General features: G+C 38.9%; 3 protein-coding genes across 3 annotated transcripts; all 3 read right to left on the bottom strand.

Moving 5' to 3' along the window:
- Positions 1-157: 157 nt before the first annotated feature.
- On the bottom strand, positions 158-3,505 carry LOC146492885 (free fatty acid receptor 3-like). The gene has a single exon (XM_085148114.1). The coding sequence runs from the start codon at positions 3,237-3,239 to the stop codon at positions 2,277-2,279; it is 963 nt and encodes a 320-aa protein (XP_085004240.1). The 5' UTR covers positions 3,240-3,505; the 3' UTR covers positions 158-2,276.
- Positions 3,506-7,059: 3,554 nt separating this feature from the next.
- LOC146492884 (free fatty acid receptor 3) lies at positions 7,060-11,580 on the bottom strand. Its single transcript, XM_085148113.1, has one exon. The coding sequence runs from the start codon at positions 10,159-10,161 to the stop codon at positions 9,184-9,186; it is 978 nt and encodes a 325-aa protein (XP_085004239.1). The 5' UTR covers positions 10,162-11,580; the 3' UTR covers positions 7,060-9,183.
- A 174-nt stretch (positions 11,581-11,754) lies between these two features.
- Positions 11,755-19,404, bottom strand: tekt2 (tektin 2 (testicular)). Its single transcript, XM_085148110.1, has 9 exons — positions 16,797-19,404; positions 16,563-16,688; positions 15,807-16,012; positions 15,581-15,724; positions 14,431-14,545; positions 13,708-13,815; positions 13,473-13,616; positions 13,313-13,392; positions 11,755-12,530 (listed from the first exon to the last, which is right to left on the bottom strand). The coding sequence occupies exons 1-9, from the start codon at positions 17,052-17,054 to the stop codon at positions 12,323-12,325; spliced, it is 1,389 nt and encodes a 462-aa protein (XP_085004236.1). The 5' UTR covers positions 17,055-19,404; the 3' UTR covers positions 11,755-12,322.
- Between the last annotated feature and the right edge of the window lie 4 nt (positions 19,405-19,408).

Here is a 19,408-nt window from a genome sequence, read left to right as displayed (position 1 = left end):
CGTTTACAGACTTGGACAAAGAGCTTTTGTTTCTCCACGAGTGCCCGTCTCCCATGTTAAGGGATTCCCCACAAAATAAATGAATCTTTAGATGCCTCAGAAGGTTGGCTGCATATCATTCTTGAAGGAAAAAAAAATATTTGAGTTTGAAAATATGTTTGTTTTTTTTTGTTTGTTTTTTTTTTTAATTTATGATATTAATAATAAGTACAACTGTATGTTAAAGAACTTTTAAAGTTTGTCTTAACACTCACCTGATCCTGGTCCTAAGTTGAGCCTTTTTTATTTGTCATATTTAATTTTTGGAATAAATACTCTATGTATAAAAGTCATGTTGCCTTCGTGATTGGAAGAAAGTGTCACATCCATTCTTTGTTTCCAAACATCACACTGAGGCTTTTTGCAAAATCTGAGAAGCATGAGTCTAAGGAGAGCTACTTCTGTCCTTCTCAGCTTTAAGCTGAGGCTGATTCTCCAATAATGGCTTTACTTCCACCACCTGACTGCTAGACTAAAAACTGAAGGGAGCCCTCGGTCATCAGTGAAACGCAATCAAAGTGCCGTTGCATCCAAATATAGATGGACTTGCCCTTTCTTTGTAAATCAAGGTGTTGCTCTTTGCAGAAACATTACAAATACTATGTTATTATTGTGATATCGAAAAATGCTGCTGTAAAATAAATCCCATTAGCTGCGGTCCTAGCTAAACTAATAAACTAGCGGAGCTCTTGGTATGCACTAGTATCTTACTACGTAAGTAATTAAGTAGTAATAAAAGCAGTCGAGAGCAAATGTTTTCAAAATATATTTCCATTTTTCTTTTAAACACATGTTAGTATTTTTACAGTGCATTATTCGTGTTTAAGGTATTTCTACATCCATGCAAAAACCATGTAAGTAGTACTCAAACACACCTGCTTCCAGCATTCAGCCTGACGGCTCCAAATAAACTGTTTGTGCACACTGAGTGCAGTGTATACTTGGATACGATAAAGGGCTATGAGCTGTGTGCATCTCTGCACCTGTGCACGAGTGCGTTGTTCATTATTACTGACAGGAAATGGCCTGAAGTCGGTTATCAGTTACTGTCTGAAGTCTCTGCAGAGCACAAATACACACACACTTTATAACTGTGTCACTACATCCATGTTTAATCTGTGTCTACACTTCCGAGCCGTCTGTCCTCATAACTTCATATTAGCTCAGCAATGTACAGTCTCTCCGCTTCCTGCCTATATGGTCTAACGTGGGTTTTTAAATTGCTTTATCTCTATAAAACACTTATCTTTAATTAAACAGTGTCCTTGTTGAACTCCAAGTGACATCAGTACAGCACAGTGTATACAGCAGGTGCTCTGAAGGGTCCGTTTCCTGATACATTTATAGCCAAAAGACGGACGGAGTGCACCTCTAGCCTCTGAGTAAAGATAAACAAAAAGATAATAAGCTTTAACTTTATAACAGTCTGGACCTCCATATATAGATTACCATTACACCTGAGCAAATAACTAAAAAAAACAAAACACCTTTTTAGCTATTACTGTATTTAAAGTGTAATGATAAAGCAGTGTTCTTTTTCATCATTAAAATAATAACTTTCATTTTCAAAAGCTGGTCCACAGATCTCAACCAATCCAAAATGGGGTTCCACAGGGCTCCGTCCTTGGCACACTTATTTTTGCATTTTTCTAATAACAGTTATTTCTCCTACTCAATTTTTCATCATTTTGTCCACCTAAAAAAGACAAAACTTCATTTAAAATACATTATCCTCCTTTGGAGAGTTTTGAAACATTTATCAGAGTTTGTTTTCATAGCTTCTTATTTCTGTGATTGGTTGTGTAGTTCTACTAGTTTGGTTTGCAGACTGTGTTTATATCTAATTGTTTTCATTTTCTCAGATCTTAATCATAATAAGACCTGATTCAGGGCGGAAAATAATAATTACTGTATTTTTAGGAGATAAAACTAATCTACTAAACCAGATTTTTCTTTAGCTCTTATTTAAAGTCCTATTTAAGTTGGTAACGAAATACTATGGTCATTTATGACATCAGTTTATAAAATCAACAGTAACACAGTTAACACACATGACAATACAGAAATTAATTCATATCACTCAAACTCAGCTTTAAATATTTTACCTTAAATAAATTAAACCACTGACACCAACAGGAACTGACTCAAAATCTCACAGCGGAACAACATTTCCTGGCTTTTCATTTTGTCCATATCTTTTGTATAAAATAAATACGTTCAGAATTTCTCTAGAACATTCAAGAAGGTTCCGCTTTCTTGTATTTTTCAGTTTCTGGTTTCTGTTGAGGACGGTGACGAGTCCCTTCACACCGCAGGATGTGCAGCTTTGCTGTGATGTTCCTGAAGCAGTGCTTTAACATGCTTCTAACGGCTGACGAGGACAAGTAGAAGATAAATGGATCCAGGCAGGCATTTAAGGTGCTGGAAAGCAACGCCACAGTCCTCCACTCCTGATTCTCCTTATTGACAAAGCCCACCACATGGGAGATGTTGTAAGGACCAAAACAGACGCAGAATACGATCAGTGTGCCAAGAGCCAGACCAATGCATCGCAGCCTCCGCCGCCTGCTGATATTTGGGAGACGGGACAGGATAAGGATTAGGTTGACGTAGCAGAAGCAGCAGATGATGAAGGGGATGCAGAAGAGGACGAGGAAGAGCTCGAGGCGGAACGGCAGCAGGATTGCAAGCTCTTTATCGGAGAAATTCAGGTAGCAGCTAGGTGGAGGTGTGGCGGGAGTGCTGCCATTGGTGTTTCTCCACTGGAGGTAAGGCATGATGTAGACGACGATGAGGTTCAGAGACGTTAGCAACCAGAACATGACGCAGGCCAACAAAGCATAACGAGGCCGCCGATGGAGGGAATGCCTGATGGGGTGGGCGACCCCTAGGTAACGCTCCACACTCACGGCGGTGAGCAGCAGGGTGCTGTTGTAGATGGTGACATAGAAGAGAAACCCAGTGAAGGGACAGAGGGAGTAGGGCAGCAACCACTCCATGTCATCAAAGGCCTCCTTCATTTTAAAAGGCAGCAAAGCCAGGAAAATCAGGTCAGAGATGGTCAGGTTGAGGAGGAGGATGTCTATCGGGGTTGGCTTGCGATACACCTTGCGGCAGAAGGTACCAAATGCCAGGATGTTGGCGGGAACTCCCATGAGGAAGGTGATAATGTAGACAGAAAGCAACAGAGTGTATGCCATGGTGTCTTCTTAGGGACACACTCTCACAGACACTGCAGGGAGGAAGAAAGCAAGTTATGATCAAGTAGCACCAAAGACTCAAAAACAGCTCATGCTAACATTTTTCACAACTTTACATCAGAAAGAAAGAAAGCTTAATAGAAAAACAGCTAATATATTTCATCTGCCATAGAGATGTGAATGTTTATATAACTCCATGCATCAATATTAATAAGTCAATTTATCTTGTTTGTAAAGGAAACAAGTCAGTTCTTGTCTTTTGCATTTGTTTGTTTTTTTAAGCTAAAATGTTTAAAAAATACATACAAAAAAAAGTTTTTCAGAAAGTCATCAGCCTTTTCTTTCTTTGCCACTACCAGGTAACGGCACTGAACTTTGGCTTTAAACATAGAACAAAGCAAGCAGCGGTCACAACAGCACATTATCTTCTCTAAAGCTTCACACGCTCTTTGACATCAGATTCAAACACTTGCAAATAATAATTTACGTAAAAGAAAAGAAAAAATCCACAGACAACACATCAGTTGATTGCTACCATCTAGAAAACATTTTAAAGACACACAAATTTGTTTTTTCTTATTTAAAAGTAGAACAGAATTAGTTTGGTGTATGAAGTCTGGGAAACAAAAAAAAAGAAAACTGGAGCAACTGGTGAGCTCTCTGCTACAGAGGAATAAAATACTTTTAATTCTTCTTTGCAATCAGAAAGAAACTCCCCAAACTTTCTAACCACACAGACTTTTAAAGCTGACTGTTAAAAAGTAGCAAACATCTGAGTCCATTTGACTCAGATTTACCTGCAACGTCTTATTGTCAAAGAAATGGAGAAAGTGGGACAAAATTTCTGCATATAAAGACATCCAGAAATAAAATACGCCCCGTCCGAAGTTAGCTGGAGATAAACTCACCTCACTCAGGCTTTGAAATCCAGCCTCTCCATCACAGTGCTCTGTAGTGCTGCAGCTCTCTTCACCTCTTGGAAACAGACTGTTTGATCACATCACACGACTGCCCCTAATATTGTCATCCTTCTGCATCTACCGTCTCTCCTTCGCCAGCGGAAATTTAATAATCTTCTGGACATTTCGTTCTCACCATTCTCCAAACATCATTTCCCAGCAACCGCTGAGAAGCTCGACGCAGCTTAAGTGGAAATGATTAATCAGAACTTGTCGTGTACAAAGAGAGGAGGAAGATTGTTTCCTCTCTCTGCTCTGCTGCGACCAGAGGAGAGAATTTACCTTTTAAAAAAAAGCCAATTTTATTTATTTTTTTATATCAACACATTTTGGCAAAATGCTGCAGTTTTGCAGAGGAAGCTACACTTTCCTTTTCTTCATTTTTTCCTTGTCGGATCCCACAAAAAGATCTGTAAATGCATTAAACTACAAGATACCTAATTTTAAAATCCAAGTCAAAATAAAAAAGAAGCCGTAAAAGTGCTTCTTTTTGAGCCACCCCTGATTTCTTTAAGTTTTCTCCAAGTTTTATCTTTCAAAGTTTGTCTTTCAGTCCTTGTGCCTAACCATTTTCAGAGGAGTGTTTAGTTTATTTGTGTTTTGTTCTCTTGTTTTCTTTTAACACTGACCTATGAGTCATTCAAGCAGAATCAAACTCAGGAGATGAACCGGTGTTGTGTTTACACTGAGAACTTAGCAAACAAATAGTTTTTAATTGTTTCACTAGGGAGCGCTGATCCATTTATTGTTTGCCAAAGCCTCATCAGAAATAGTCTCAGCTCTGAGGCTGCCATTCTTAAAGGAGGGAAAAGGGGAGAAAAGGCAGAGGTGTGCCAAATTACACAACAACTGGACTGAAAATCAGTTGAAGCAGTTCCATTTTATGGCACGACGACTGTCCAAACTCACAACTGTTATCCCAGCTGCTTTTGTGACAAGTAAAAGCAAGCAAACATTTACTGAACCATCCATTTACAAATACACGATTAAGATAAAGCAGCACTATTTCAACAAGGTCTAATTTTTCTCCATTACTCTCACAGGGGCTTTAGTGAGAGGACCCCAAAACAGAGAGGAGCAGTTCCAATAAACAAAAGCTAGCCATTTATAAGTCCAATGAACAAAATAGTAGAGTCCAAATAGAAGTCTAAAAGCAAGACAAATAAAATCCACACAAGAATACATACACAGCAGAACACAACTCTACAAAGGATGGGGGTGGGGTGGGGTGGGGGGGGACTATTTATACACAGACTGCTAATCAGAGGAGTGGAAAAAAATCAGGAAAGAAATGAGACATATTTCAGGGTAATCATGCAGGAAGAAGGGGCAGAAGAGATAAACACTATCAAAACAAAGCAGGGAATCAATAAGAGCTGCACTGAAATAAGGACAAACATATAACATGCATGAACGTAACAGAAGAGGTAGCACAGAGAGGTATATAATGAGTCCACAAACACACTGAAGACCCATAATGCTCTGGAATAAATGATAAACAAACCCTGAACCATCGATAAAACTACAAACCAAACAGGGATTAAATGTGGGGTCTGTGACAATTACATGTACATTAAAAAACATGTACAGACTCCAGTAATAACGATGGAATTTAATTCTTAATGAAGCAACTTGGGATACAACAAATTTCGATCTGATCTGATAACGTTGGAGTTAATTATTTTTCAGCAATCCAGTGGGGTGGGCCAGTTTTGGCCAGTGGGCCACGTTTAACACCAGGAGTGAAGCAGAACCAGCTCTGCTTGCAATGTAAAATATAATAAGGTGGGTTTATTAAAAATAAATAGATAATAAAAGCTAAAATTTTAAAAAAGAAGAATTCCCTCAGGAAAAAAGTTTGCAAAGCTTCCCATATTTAGACTAATTTGAGTAAGACAGCTGTGTGCTGACGATGTAGCTTTTTTTACAAGGTTAATGCATTTTATACATCTTAGTTTCGCTGACATTTTAAAGCACAAACTCTAAAAATATGAAGAGCCTTGTCTTGTTACTGTTGCCTAACATGAAGCTTGTCAGTCACATTCCTGATTGCATTTCACTTATAACTTCTGCAAAGTTAAAAACAAAAATATAAAATGCATATAATACATGAACAACGGCTGTAAGCTGGTTACACTTTTTAAAATGTTTCTAAATCCTCACTTTTCCATTCATTTCCAGATTTACCTGAAACTATGACTTTGAGTCATTTTTGATGTCATATAAGGCACCAAAAATTCAATAATAGGGATTAAATAAACATGATAACGACACAGATGGTTTGGTTTACCTGACGTGATGTGATCAGTCTGCTGCCCACTTAGTCCTTCAGCTCCGCTGTGCTCTAACACCGTGTTTGTGTCTCAACCCCTCCCACCAGCCTCTCTTTTTATATCACTTCAGAGCACATCAAATCTCTAAACAACAAGGATTTGTGTGCAGGACAGCGTCAGATGACCCCAGTCTGATGTGCATAAGTGGAAGCTGAACATTATAGGCACATTAAGACCAGTTGTGTTTATCATGCGGTGGCTCGTATACAGTAGCGCTGAACACGAGCCAAGAGTCCGAGTGTTTATTTGGAAATTTTCCACTAAAACATTTGCATGCAGGTTATCCAAGAGGAACACAGAAGCTTATCAACACGTGTGTGTTTTTATTGTGTTTTAGTCTGTATGTTATAATTTTTTATTTTTACTTTGCATTGTTTGTATTTATTTTACTTAATACATATTGGTTGGAAGTCTGTTAATTTATTATTTTTTATTTATTTCACAAAAGTACAGCATGATTTATAACTATATAACTTTCCATATCTTTTTATTTAAGTATTATCATATGTGTGTAGTGTATTTACTTAAACAGTCTTTGTTCTTTTAGCATGCTATAACAAAACAGGTGTTTACCCAAGCTATTGTTTACAAAGGATTTTTAATTTCTACTAGCTATTTGGGATTAGTGTTACCTGATTGGCGTGAACTCTAAGCATCTTTTTTGAATGTTAATAACATTAGTAATTTTTAATGTCCTCATATGAAGACAACGGGTTTATTTACAGCATCAGACAATAAAGTCACCAAAGTATCGCACACTTTAGCCACAGCTGCCCTGGGGTAGGGCAGCTGTGGCTAAAGTGTAGCTGCCTCCACCAGTGTGTGAATGTGAGAGTGAATGAATAGTGGAATTGTAAAAGCGCTTTGAGGGTCTTGAAAAGCGCTATATGAATGCAATCCATTATTATTATTATTATTATTATTACTTTATTGACCAGGAGGAGGTATAAGGTTCAGGATGAGGACACAGGGTCTCACAAAGGTGACAAACTAAAGAGAAAACTTGACCCTAACACTGTTCTGCTGTGAGGAGTATAGTTATCCCATTAGATGGATATGTGTCCTGTGATGAAACATATCTATTATAATGGGAATCTTTATTCAATCATTATATGTTTACAAAGTTGTTTTGCTCTTTTTAAGACGTCTTCATTAGTCAGTCTGTCAGTGCACGATGACTCACATCTCTGCTGTACTGATGGTGTTCATAGGTTTCTTGTTTAATATCCATGCTTACATGAGGACAGGTATTGTAGGCATCTAGGACTTTCTTTGTTTTCTTAAAGTGAAATGGACTGCAATCACTACAAGAGTCTGCCCCCGGATACACTTTACAAGCTTTCACCCAGTCCCTGAACCTTCCTCCGAAGGCAATGTCATCTATTTCCAATGATATAGTGATTTTGCTTTATCTGTCCAATAAGATGCTGACCGCTTTTATTTCTTGATCTCATCTCCAACTTTGCATTAAAGTCACCCACGATTGATCACAAGTCAGATTTATTATTTTTAATTTTCTGAAAAGACAAACCACACAACACATTTGTAAACGCACTGCTTTATTAGTCAAGAAGCTCAACTTTTCAGGAACTGATCAATTTATGCACAAACAAAAAATTTATGATGTTCATTTAAATGTAATTAATTTCAGACATCAGATTTTTGATAATTAAAGTTTATCAAAAAGCTGTTTAAAACACACACACATCACACACACACACACACACACACACACACACACACACTCGTTTTCATATCTTAGTGAGGACATGTTTTTAGCATAATGCTTTCCCCAGACACTTACCCTAACCTTAACCCTTAGACTAAACCTAACCATAATTTAATTGTAACCCTGACACTAAAAACACATTTTGAGCCTTAAAAATGCCTTCAAACTTGAGGGGAAGGGCATTTTTTTCCCCATAAGTGACTATTAGTCCCCACAAGTAGCATATTCTGTCCTCAAAAAGATATCTAAACATGCACACACACACACACACACACACACAGGTGTAACTAATAACATTAAAGACTTGTTTCATGTTGCCGTGCTGATAATTATGCCACTGAAAATAAAGGCAGCTGTGTTGTGATTCGCTTCACCTGTGAGAAATGTCTTATAATACTGAACACTTTCCAAAACATTACACAATTTAAAGTGAGCTTTTACAGCTTGAGACACCAGATGGAGCCATTTAAAATCAGCCGATAAACATTCCTCATGAAATTCGAAATAAAATGTTTAAACATACACAGTGTGCCTGGTCAAAAACAGTGATTTCACATACTATCCATACATCATTTTAATCCAAAACCAGGATGTTACAAGAATCAGCAAAACATTACATGTGACACAGCAGTACCTTACAGCTGTATTCAGTCTGCAAAATAGGCTTTTACATCATCTCTTTTCTTTAGAAACATTTGGTCTAAACAGGTCGTTAACGCCTGACGACACAAAGCTTTAAAGAAGTCAGCCAGCTCTGAATTAACAGACTTCATGTAGCTGGACAGTCAGTGTGGAGGAGGTTTACTGGGTCTGTTTGCAGAGGTTACTGGTACATGAAGCGTGGTCATATCAGACTAAATGTTTTTACACCATTTCTTCTTTTGAATTTGTTGCGCAGTCTCCTTGTGACACTCTCAGGTCATCTAAGCCCCAGGTTTGCTCCCCTCAGATGGGACAGTTGGTGGTCTAACTTTTGAAGCTTCACTGACAGCTTTACACCGGTACCGAGAACCCCCCCTGTGGCTGAACTGGCTTTGCCGTCCACAGATTCTTCCCAAGATGCCTCTTGACATGACTGGAGAAAGCATCAGCATGACCACAGGGTCCAGGAATACGTTACAGGTGCTCGTCAGCATAGCGTACGTCCTCCACTTCACGTTCTCCCCCATCACAAACCCCACGACGTGTGAGGCGTTGTAGGGTGCGTAGCAAACCACAAACACGGCGAGCGTGGACAGCGCAACAGCCAGCACTCTTCTTTTTCCCATGGGGGACAATTTCGAGCGCCACACCAGCGTGACGCAGCGCATCGTGCAAAAAGTTGACACAATCAGAGGCAAAAGAAACAGGGTGATGGCCATCTCCAGGCGGAGTGGCAGCAGCACGGCCAGCTGGGACGCACTAAAAACTTCATAGCAAACTGAGGAGTTATTACCCGTGGAAACAAAAAACCCCCCTTCTTCGACCACCGCGCCAGGGCTGAGGTGTAGCACCACCAACAGCCACAAGACAGCGCTGATGATGTAGGAGTTACGAGCACAGCGCCATCTCTTGTAGACGATCGGGAATGCTATGCTGAAGTAACGACCCGCCGTTACAGCAGTGATGAACAGACAGCTGCCGTACAGGGACGAGAAGAGGAAGAAGTTGTAGACAAGACACACGGGAGCAGGCAGCGTCCAGTCCTGAAGCAAAGTCTCCAGAGTCTTGACAGGCAGCCAGACTAACAGCCCCAAGTTGGCCAGACACAAGTTGAGGGCGTAGACCACGTTGGGTGTGGCGCCATGTTTACGAGCCTTGCGCATGTACACAAAGAAGACGAGCAGGTTGGCAGGAAGGCCGAGCAGAAAGGTCAAGATGTAGACGAGGAGAGCAATGCAGTCCTTGGCAGCCAGCTGCATCTCTTCAGATGAGTTCACTAAACTGGTAGCACCGCCTCCAGTTTACCATGACATAGTTTGAAGGTCGAAGAAAAGTCCTGCCTGGAAATATGCACACTGCTGACCTTTTGCCCTCTCCGTTTATCTACAACGTCTTTAAAACAGCAAAGTCTCCGTTTGGAATGTTTTCCGAGGCGGTAAAGTGGCTGCAGAAGAGCCGGGTTTCTCTCACCATCATGTGCACAAGCAGGTCTGAGGCACAGAGACAGGTGATGCCAAAAACAAAAAAAGAGGTGGTGGCCACAAATGGGAGGATGTGTGTGGGCACACGGGGGGGCGAGGTTCGTACGACATCATGACAGAGATGCAGATAACAAGACGTACTCACCCATGCAGAAGCTGGGGGGCATTTAGCCGGCACCAGGCCACCTTAATTGCCTTCTCAGTGAAGGGCAACAGACAGTTAGCATCTGGGCCCTTAAGTGAAATGATTCAGAATAATTCAACCTGTCAGGAAGCACATGCCCATCCTCTTAAGTTCAAGGCTGTGTAAATGAACTGGAGGGCCAGGCAGTAAAGTCATAAATGTGCTGAAAACTGATGGTTAGTGCGAGCAGAGGATGGGTTGGGCTTTGGGAAATGGTGATTTGTTTGTGACATGAAGGCACTTTGAACAGTTTTATGGTGGACAGTGTTTTCCTTATTGTGGGTGTTCTGCGTGTGCATGTGGGAAAGTGTGTTAGGCGAGGTGGGTGTGTCATGTGTCATGCGGGAGGCTGCTGGTGAAGAAAATAGAGCAGAAAATTCACCCGACAATTTTTTTTTTTTCTAAGAATGGAGCTGCCGCCATTCGAAACACAGCTATTAGGTGTTTGATCAGTCTATTGATCCAGTCTTTAAAACCAACGTCTACAGCGTCCAGTCTTCGGATATTTGATCTGAATGTTTGCAATGAACTGACGACACTTTTCCTGTGTTGTTAAATGAACGTGACAGTAGCGCAGCTTTTATTTACCAGTCTGATTTTGTTTTTCCTTTCAGGCCGTTTCTGTTTGCACTGTCTCGCGTCATTTTCTCCGGTAGCGCTTCCATTTCTGTTATTGGTATTAATGCAGCACCATTAGCTATTCTAGCGCTCACTGTGTTGTAGTTGTGTTGCCAAAATTAACTGCTTGACAAATTTAAAATACTTCAGTTACGCTCTGATGTTTTTCTGAGATATTTCCTGGAAAGAACAGTTTAAAATGGTTCCAATTATTGGGAAAATTCGGGCATCACAGATCAAGTCTACATTAAGAAATGGGAAATTTAACACAGCTGTGCAAAAATGGAGAGTTAAGCACTGAAAAGTTAATCAGTAAAGAGTTTATCTGTGTTTAAAATGAACCTTTCTTTCACAGAAAGAACTATTGCTGTGTAATTTGCACCTGGTGCAGTAATCGTGTCCTAGAAAGTAACTTCTTTTTGTCTCACATGGGAGGGTTTTTTGTTTTTTTGTGTTATTTTCAGACAATTTCTGCTCTTATCTGAGCAGATCTTACTCACCGAACATCTGTTAAAAACAGCTCACCCGAGATCATCTGGTGACTCATAAAAAGGCCGTGAATGACACAAACACATCCATCTGAAGACTTTACTACAGCGCCGGGTGAGGTTTATTATTTTAGGCAGGCTGTTTACCAGGTTATTTTATCAGAGTCAAAGTTCCCCTCATTATTGCGGCTTTTAAGCTGCCAGCAGCGTCAGTTGATCAAACAGTGTGGCAAAACTAAACAAAGCCATTAAAGCATAAAAGAACCAAACAGACATGAAAACATGCACTTTCACGTGTGAATTTTGGATAATTATATGATGCCGGATATGGTTTGAAGAGTGAATCTTTATTTTACTCAAAAGACTGTTTAATCCACAATTTAGAGATGATAATTCAATCATTTCTAGCTGGATTATGATACACAAAAATGCAAATTAACGACACAAAAAGGAGGTCAGGAGGAGGAGTAAGTTTGTTTTTTTTTCTTCGGGACTACTTTGTGAAGGGAACTGTGTCCAGACTTTTACTGGGAGTGTGTGTGTGTAGATTTTTGTGTGTCCATTGCTTGTTTATGACTGCAGGATTAAACAAATCAAACTTAAAATAACTATTAGATTTTTTCCCCTCAAAAGCATTCAGACCATCTTCTCACTGAGCCAGCAGCTGCAGGTTGCTCCTCCCACTGGAGTTTGCCAGCGGGACCACGAGCGTCGAGTTTTTATTGTCGGTGCTGGAGGTTGATGTGAGGCGAGCGCGGGTGTTCAGGCTTCGTTGTTCCAGAGACAGAGCTTCCTGTTTTCTGGAAAGATCCTGCAGCATGCGGGAGTGATGCAGCTTCATTTTCTGCAGAGAGTGCCTGAGAGAGAATTACAGCAGCAAGCAGGGATGAATATCAGCTCCGGTGGCATGCATGCTCGAGAAGTTCTTCTGAATTTGGTTTTATGGTTTATCATTACTTTAAAACATCACAAATCCATAAAATGTATTTCTCTTTACATTCAAGATTATAAGAGTGACAGATATATTTTTTAGTCCTATATTATTTCAGCAATAACTCTATAAATTGTCTGTTTCTCTTCCATTAGATTGTTTATACACTTCCCAATCTAATAAAAAGCCACATATTCTATAATTGGACCTAATATTTATTTAACTGGACAAGCTTGAGATGTGATGATGCCACACATAGTATGATTTCAATAAGATCTCATATTGGTGATGGGAGAGTCGGACCCTTCTGTCTCCAGCACATCCCTCTGATTCTCAAGGTCTGGACATTGTCATCTTGGAATTTACCCGTGCCATCAGGGAAGAAACTGGTGGAAAAAGCTGCTCATTCAGTACACTCGGATAGTAAGCTGACCTAATTTTTCGGGCATTTAACGTCATTCAGTTACAACCTGCTGAACTGAAGCAACCTCCAGTTATAACACTTCCTTTACAGGGTTATGCAGTAGGCACCAGGCTTGATGAGTGCATCACTTCATCCACCTTTCTGATGCTCCAACACTCCCAAACAGGGTTGAGAGTATATTACACAAACACATATATGTTTTGTGTAATATATACAATACTTATATATTATTATTATTGTTACTACTACTTAGTTTGGCCACACAAATAAAAATGAAGACTCACTGAGCTTCAGAGAGCTTCTGCTTCAGAGCTGCGATCGTGGCCTCCAGTTGCTGGACTTCATTAACGAGGCCGTGCTGCACCTGCAAACCATCACGATAAAAGGAGAAAAGACTTCTAATGCAATCAGTGAAACATCTGCTGCTATATACCTGATATATACCTCGTCTCTGCACAGGTCCATGTTAGGCCTGTTGGTCCTGGTCTCCAGTCTGGTGTGAGCAAGCTTCAGGTTCGCCGTCTTCGCCTGCAGATCTGCATCCAGCCCGTGGATGTCACTTTCCATTTCTGCCATTTCCTCCTCAGTCTACAGACGGATGTACAGGCAGTGTGAACATGCGATGACAAACTATACTCCCTCACCCTGCTGCTAACAGCTATTATTTATAAGATCTTACGGTTTTTATTTGCCACTCCAGCTCATGTCGGGCCTGCTCTTCGTGGTGATTACGTTTGCGGAGAGCAAACTCTGTGGCTCTGCGCTGAGTCTCCAACTCATTCTGCAGCTGCGAAATAAAAAGAAAGAAAGAAATTAACAGCAAATATTCCTCCACCTACTCTAAGCAAGATTAGTGCACAATATAAGAAAACCAAAATAAAAATAAATTAATCAAATTAAAGAAATCCTTTAACCGTCTGCAGCGCCCCCTGGTGTTCAAACACCGACATGTGAAACAATTTTCTTATTAACATGTAAGTAAAACCTTTATCCCATAGATTAAAACTGCCTAGAATATCAATGATTTTTAAATTAAATGTGACATCAGAAGATTTTTTTAACAAAATAAAAATAATAATACACGCATTTAATACTCAAAGCGCATCTTTGTGATTAATAAATGTGGTAACTACGTATCTCCTCTTTAATTTAAGCTTTTAAACATGGATCTGTGATGTGTGCGTGAAAAGCTTTTAATCATTAAATAAACATTTGTCAAATCTGGAGAAAACAGACTGAGCACAGAGAGAGGGTTGCACCAATATTTGTGCACAGTTTAATGAATATTAAAGTCATTAGGCGGTTATCATTTTTATTTTTTTAATTAAATAAAATACTTGACTAGTACTTGGTCGTATAATAAGTAATATTCAAGAACTCCTACTAGTTGCAACCCACCTACCTGTGCTCGGGTGAGGTTCATATCCTCCCTTATTTGCTGGGAAACCTGCATCGCCTCATGGGCACGAGCCACATTATGCTGGCTGAACTGGACCCACTCCTGGGGGGTGGAGGAACTACACCAAAGACAGCAGTTATAACAGTAGTAGCTACTATGAGGGATACAGTTTATATAGACAGCAGTAACCAAGCATCACAAAAACGCATAATACACAATATTACAGTGACACTCAGTAGTAGGGATGCAACGATACCATGTTTTTTAAACCGATACGATACCGATACTTGGATCTGAGTACTTGCCGATACAGAGTACAAAAAACGATACTTCTACCACACACACACACACACACACAAATACAATTAATTGGAAGACAGGTTTTATTATATTCCCTGCCGATAAAAAATAAAATCTTAATAAAAATGACCACAAAAAAATTTCAAGTGAAAAATAAGCACTTCTGTTAAATTATTGCAGAGTCTCCACATTGTAATTTTACAAAATATCACTGAACTATTGGCACTGTCTCGAGCTTTCAGAATAATAAATAAACACTTCTGTTTGGAATAAAATAAATACAAATTAGGTTCGCAAATAAAATAAACTTTTAAATTATTGCAGAGTGTCCATATTGTAAACAAACAAACAAAATAATTATTATTAAATAAATAATAAAATATAAAAAATTATAAAATAAATAATTAATAAAATAATAATTGCCCCCCTAGTGGCCAATCTAAAAAACTACAACAGAAATGACATGCCACCCTCTGATTAATGAAATAAGTTGGTATCGGTTAACTTTTACGAGTATGAGTACACGCACATTTTACAGTATCGGCCCCGATACCCGATACCAGTATCGGTATCGGTGCATCCCTACTCAGTAGTTATGTTTTTTTGTGTAAAAGAACAAATTTTGTATATAAATGTCATGTAAAAAGTATATATTACAAAAGCTTCATGAAAAGTTCTAACACCTTGTTGTGATTTGGCTCTATGTAAATAAAACTGAATTGAATTTCCACAGTGTAGCAAATGAGGAGTAATATTCAACCAATCTTTTAATTATGATAATAATTATATCATAAACTAGCATTTTATGATCTGCATACTTCATATTTCATGCACACCCTCATCTGAAGATTACCCTGATGGTATGCGAGTCGGGTTGGTCTTTAGGGAGATGTGGGGCGATTTTATCGTAAGTGACAGACAGGACATGTCAATATCCAGGGCATCCATCTTGTTCTGGAGATCAGCAGTCAGCTGGTGCCGCACCTCCTGCAGAATGCTTAGCAACCAGGAAAAAGGGAGGAGCTTAGAAGTTGGCTAAAGTCAACCTGCATTTTCAGCAGTGAAAAACAGAAACTTACCATAGCTGCTCAAAGGCCCTGCTAGTGTGCTGCTGCAGAACTTGCTGCACTCTTTCAATCAGCTCCACCTCTTTCTTCAGCTGTTCATCCACAGGGTCCGTTACCAGCTCGTGCCCTTGCCGTCCCTCCCTCAGTGTCAGGCATTCAGTGGTGACCTCCAGAGGAACAGCAGTGGCAGCCAAAGCTTGCTCGGTGTGCTCTTTGGACTGACACCAGCGTGAAGCCCAGATAAATGAAAGTTATCTCAGAGACCAGGAGTAAAGATTTTATGAGCACTTGACAAAGAAACACCTAGATGTTTCTTTAAGTATGACACATATGCACATGTATAAAATGGACAAAGGCACCTCTCAGTCATACTGAGGCCATCTTGGATTTTGAAATCAAACATTAGCGAGAGGCAAGCTAACATTTCCACTATAGGGCACAGTCTACTCAGGCTCTGCACATCCCAATTTATTGTCTCCAAATGAGAGCTTCTTTTACAAAATGCAAATCAGGCTGTATTAAACAAGACTTTAAACCAGGGACTGAGATCTTCAACATATTAGGAACATGTTTGCTGAGTTATTAAACCAAATAAAAAGTCAGGAGATTTTATCACCACCTGCTGGTCATTAGAAAGAAAACAGGTTTAAGGCACTGAAATGTTGGCTTTACTTTTTAGACAAAGAAGTATATCAGCTACCGTATATCCGTGTTTCGTATACAGTCTACAGATTCAACCTCTGCTTTTAAAAAGTCTGAATAAATCACCAGTGTCAGAGTCTCCATCTCTTCATCCACGTTCTGAGCACAAGTTTCCAACACTTCCTTCCACCGAGCAACATCCCAAACGCGATCACTCAGCCTACGACACGTATCAGTCTCATCCCAGCGTGTCTACGGAGAAAAGGTGCTTTATTAACAACGTGTGGAGAAAGAAAGGAAATTGTTGGATGGTCCAGTGGACCGTGTCCTTTGAGCTCTGCCAACAAAACAAGAACCCACCTTAAAGTTAGTCTCGTTGCGTAGTGTCCTCCCTTCCTGTCTGATGACATTCGAAATGTGCCGTTCGTGTTGAGCTGTGGCAGACAGCTGCTGATTGTTGCTGGTCCACTCTGACACACTGTGGTGCAGGCCAGGCTTTGCATTTAGTGAAGGCATCATATTTCTGCTGAAACAAGGCCCAGATTCACTGGATCTTTCACGTACAGCTAAATGTGGGGGATCTTTTTCTGTCTCTGTGAAGATCAAACACCAACACATATACCACCAGTGCAAAGGTACCAGAAAAAAGTGCAGTTATGAGTAGCAATTACAAACTGAGGTTCCTTTTTACAAAATATTGGCATTATATCCCCTGAAAAATCTGAACGATCATAAAAACTCATCAAAATTTTGCTCTTTATTTTGAATGTTTCCATTTTATTAAATCTCACAATAGTAATTTGCTTTGATCCAAGGTAAATATTGCATTGTTTGTTACTCTGTCAGTGAATATATTGCAGTTAATCAGCTACTTTAGATACACTTTTATGACTCTATCAAAACTGCACACAATAAACCCAATAGTGTATTAATTATATAAGTGCGCCATCTGGAGCGTTAGTTATAATATCATATCAGCATTATGAAATGCTGACAAAGTAAACTGATAGATGTTATTACAATATATATTTGAAAGAGTGTGCTTTGTGTTAATAAACCATGCTTACAAACAAACCATCCCTGTGTATTTAATAACACTAAATGCAGATTTGAGATTTAACGGGCTGCCAGAAACAGAAACATTAATAAAACATCAGTGATAAAAGTACGAAAATAAACAGATACCACACTGTGTAAATACTCCTTTCAAAGTTACATCACCTCTTAGCAACTGCAAAAACATGTAAGAATATCAAGGACATTTTTAATTTAATTATTATAAATAATTTGGATTGTGCAATCAAAAGAAATCAGGCCAGGCGGGAGGAAAAGAGGAAGACAACAGAGAAGATTCATGGGTGGAGTGAAGGCGGACATGCAGAGGGTTGGTGTGACAGAGGAGGATATTAGGGAGTTGATGAGATGGACACAGATGATCTACGGCTAAAGGGAGCAGCTGAAAGAACAAGATGACACACCTTTGTGAAATATTAGGAATTAAGTAATTATTGGAGTCTAAAAGGCTACACCACCACGTACAATTATTTCTTTTATGGTTGTAATTTTATTGTTATTCTCAAACAGGTCTCTCTTGTAAATGAGACATTGAGTCTCAGTGGGACTACCTGTATAAATAAATGTTAGATTAAAAATATAAGGAAATAAATAATTATTATTTAAAGCGGGAAAATATGCAAAAAATAGAAATAAATCAAAGTACAAACAGAAAAATAAAAGTACAAACTACCTTTCCAATTCTTTTTCCAAATAACATTTTAGCAAAAAGTAGAAACAAGTTCAAAGAAAGATCATATTTGACTTTTTATTATGTAAATGCACGAATAAAGGATTATAATGCACCAAATTTTTCTACCAGCTGTCTCCCCGATTTATCTGTAATTAACTGATTTATACAAAAACTAACGTATTCTTTTTTTACTCTGTGCGAGTTATTAATGAACGAGTACAGCAGTAAATGCAATAGAGTGGAAAATGCAACAAGATAAAAACAGTCAAGTAGGCTAAAATAGCCAAAATGTGGAACGAAGCGCTGCCCTTGATTAAATGTACTTCAGTGTTCGAAAATACCAACATTGACCAGCTCATTTGAATATTTATTGTTTCCCCCTCTGAATCTGGATGCCCCCTTTTATGTTTTCTAGATCTAAATCTGAAAAATATTGTAATGTTTAAATTTAGCTAAAATGTTTCGTCACTTCGAATCTTACTCACCGGAATTCTGGAACCTTCAGAACTGAGCTGGTTTTTCCCGGGGTTTGTTATCCGTGGCGACCGTCTCTAGGCAACAAGTACACACAACTTGCGCCTAAAAGGCTTTAATAATTAAAATACCTTCATTACGTTTAGTTTTGAGTCAGATTACCAGGAAATAATCATCAGGGAACACGAGCAACTTAAATCCACTTTGCCTAAATGACAGCCGGGGAAAATTCCTTTTAGACTTGTAGAAGCAGACTTAAGTTTAATAGACTTATTCTGCTTCGGGAAAGAGAAAAGGCTCAGTACTTATCTAAACACAATCACACAAATCCGCATAAATTATTTCAAATGTACTACTGTGGTAGTAGCACCAAACTGACACCTTTACATACCCTTCCTGTCGCATAACTATGAAGGATAAAAAGCTAAAATAGTAAAGCTAAATATTAAAGTTATGATGTAATATGAATAAAAATAATCAAATTATCTGAATAATGTGACCAATTTGAGATCATAGTAGCAAAACTGAAAAAAAAAATAGGGTCATATAACACTTTTAAGGTTGGAAATATATTAAAGAAAACAATTCAAAAAAATTTATTTACATATTTTTTGGGGAGGGAAAGCATCTGTGTATCTATACATATATGCACGTGTAAGTATCTACATGTGTATAAATATATATACACACATCTTTTTTATTAATTCTGTTTATTATTAAAGCTGGACTATTTTGACAAGCACCGATTTCT

The sequence above is a fragment of the Neolamprologus multifasciatus genome, chromosome 22, assembly GCF_963576455.1.
Source record: "Neolamprologus multifasciatus chromosome 22, fNeoMul1.2, whole genome shotgun sequence".
In the NCBI taxonomy this organism is placed as follows: domain Eukaryota; kingdom Metazoa; phylum Chordata; class Actinopteri; order Cichliformes; family Cichlidae; genus Neolamprologus; species Neolamprologus multifasciatus.
Note: the sequence above shows the minus strand (reverse complement) of the source record. Positions and strands in the feature narration are given on the sequence as shown.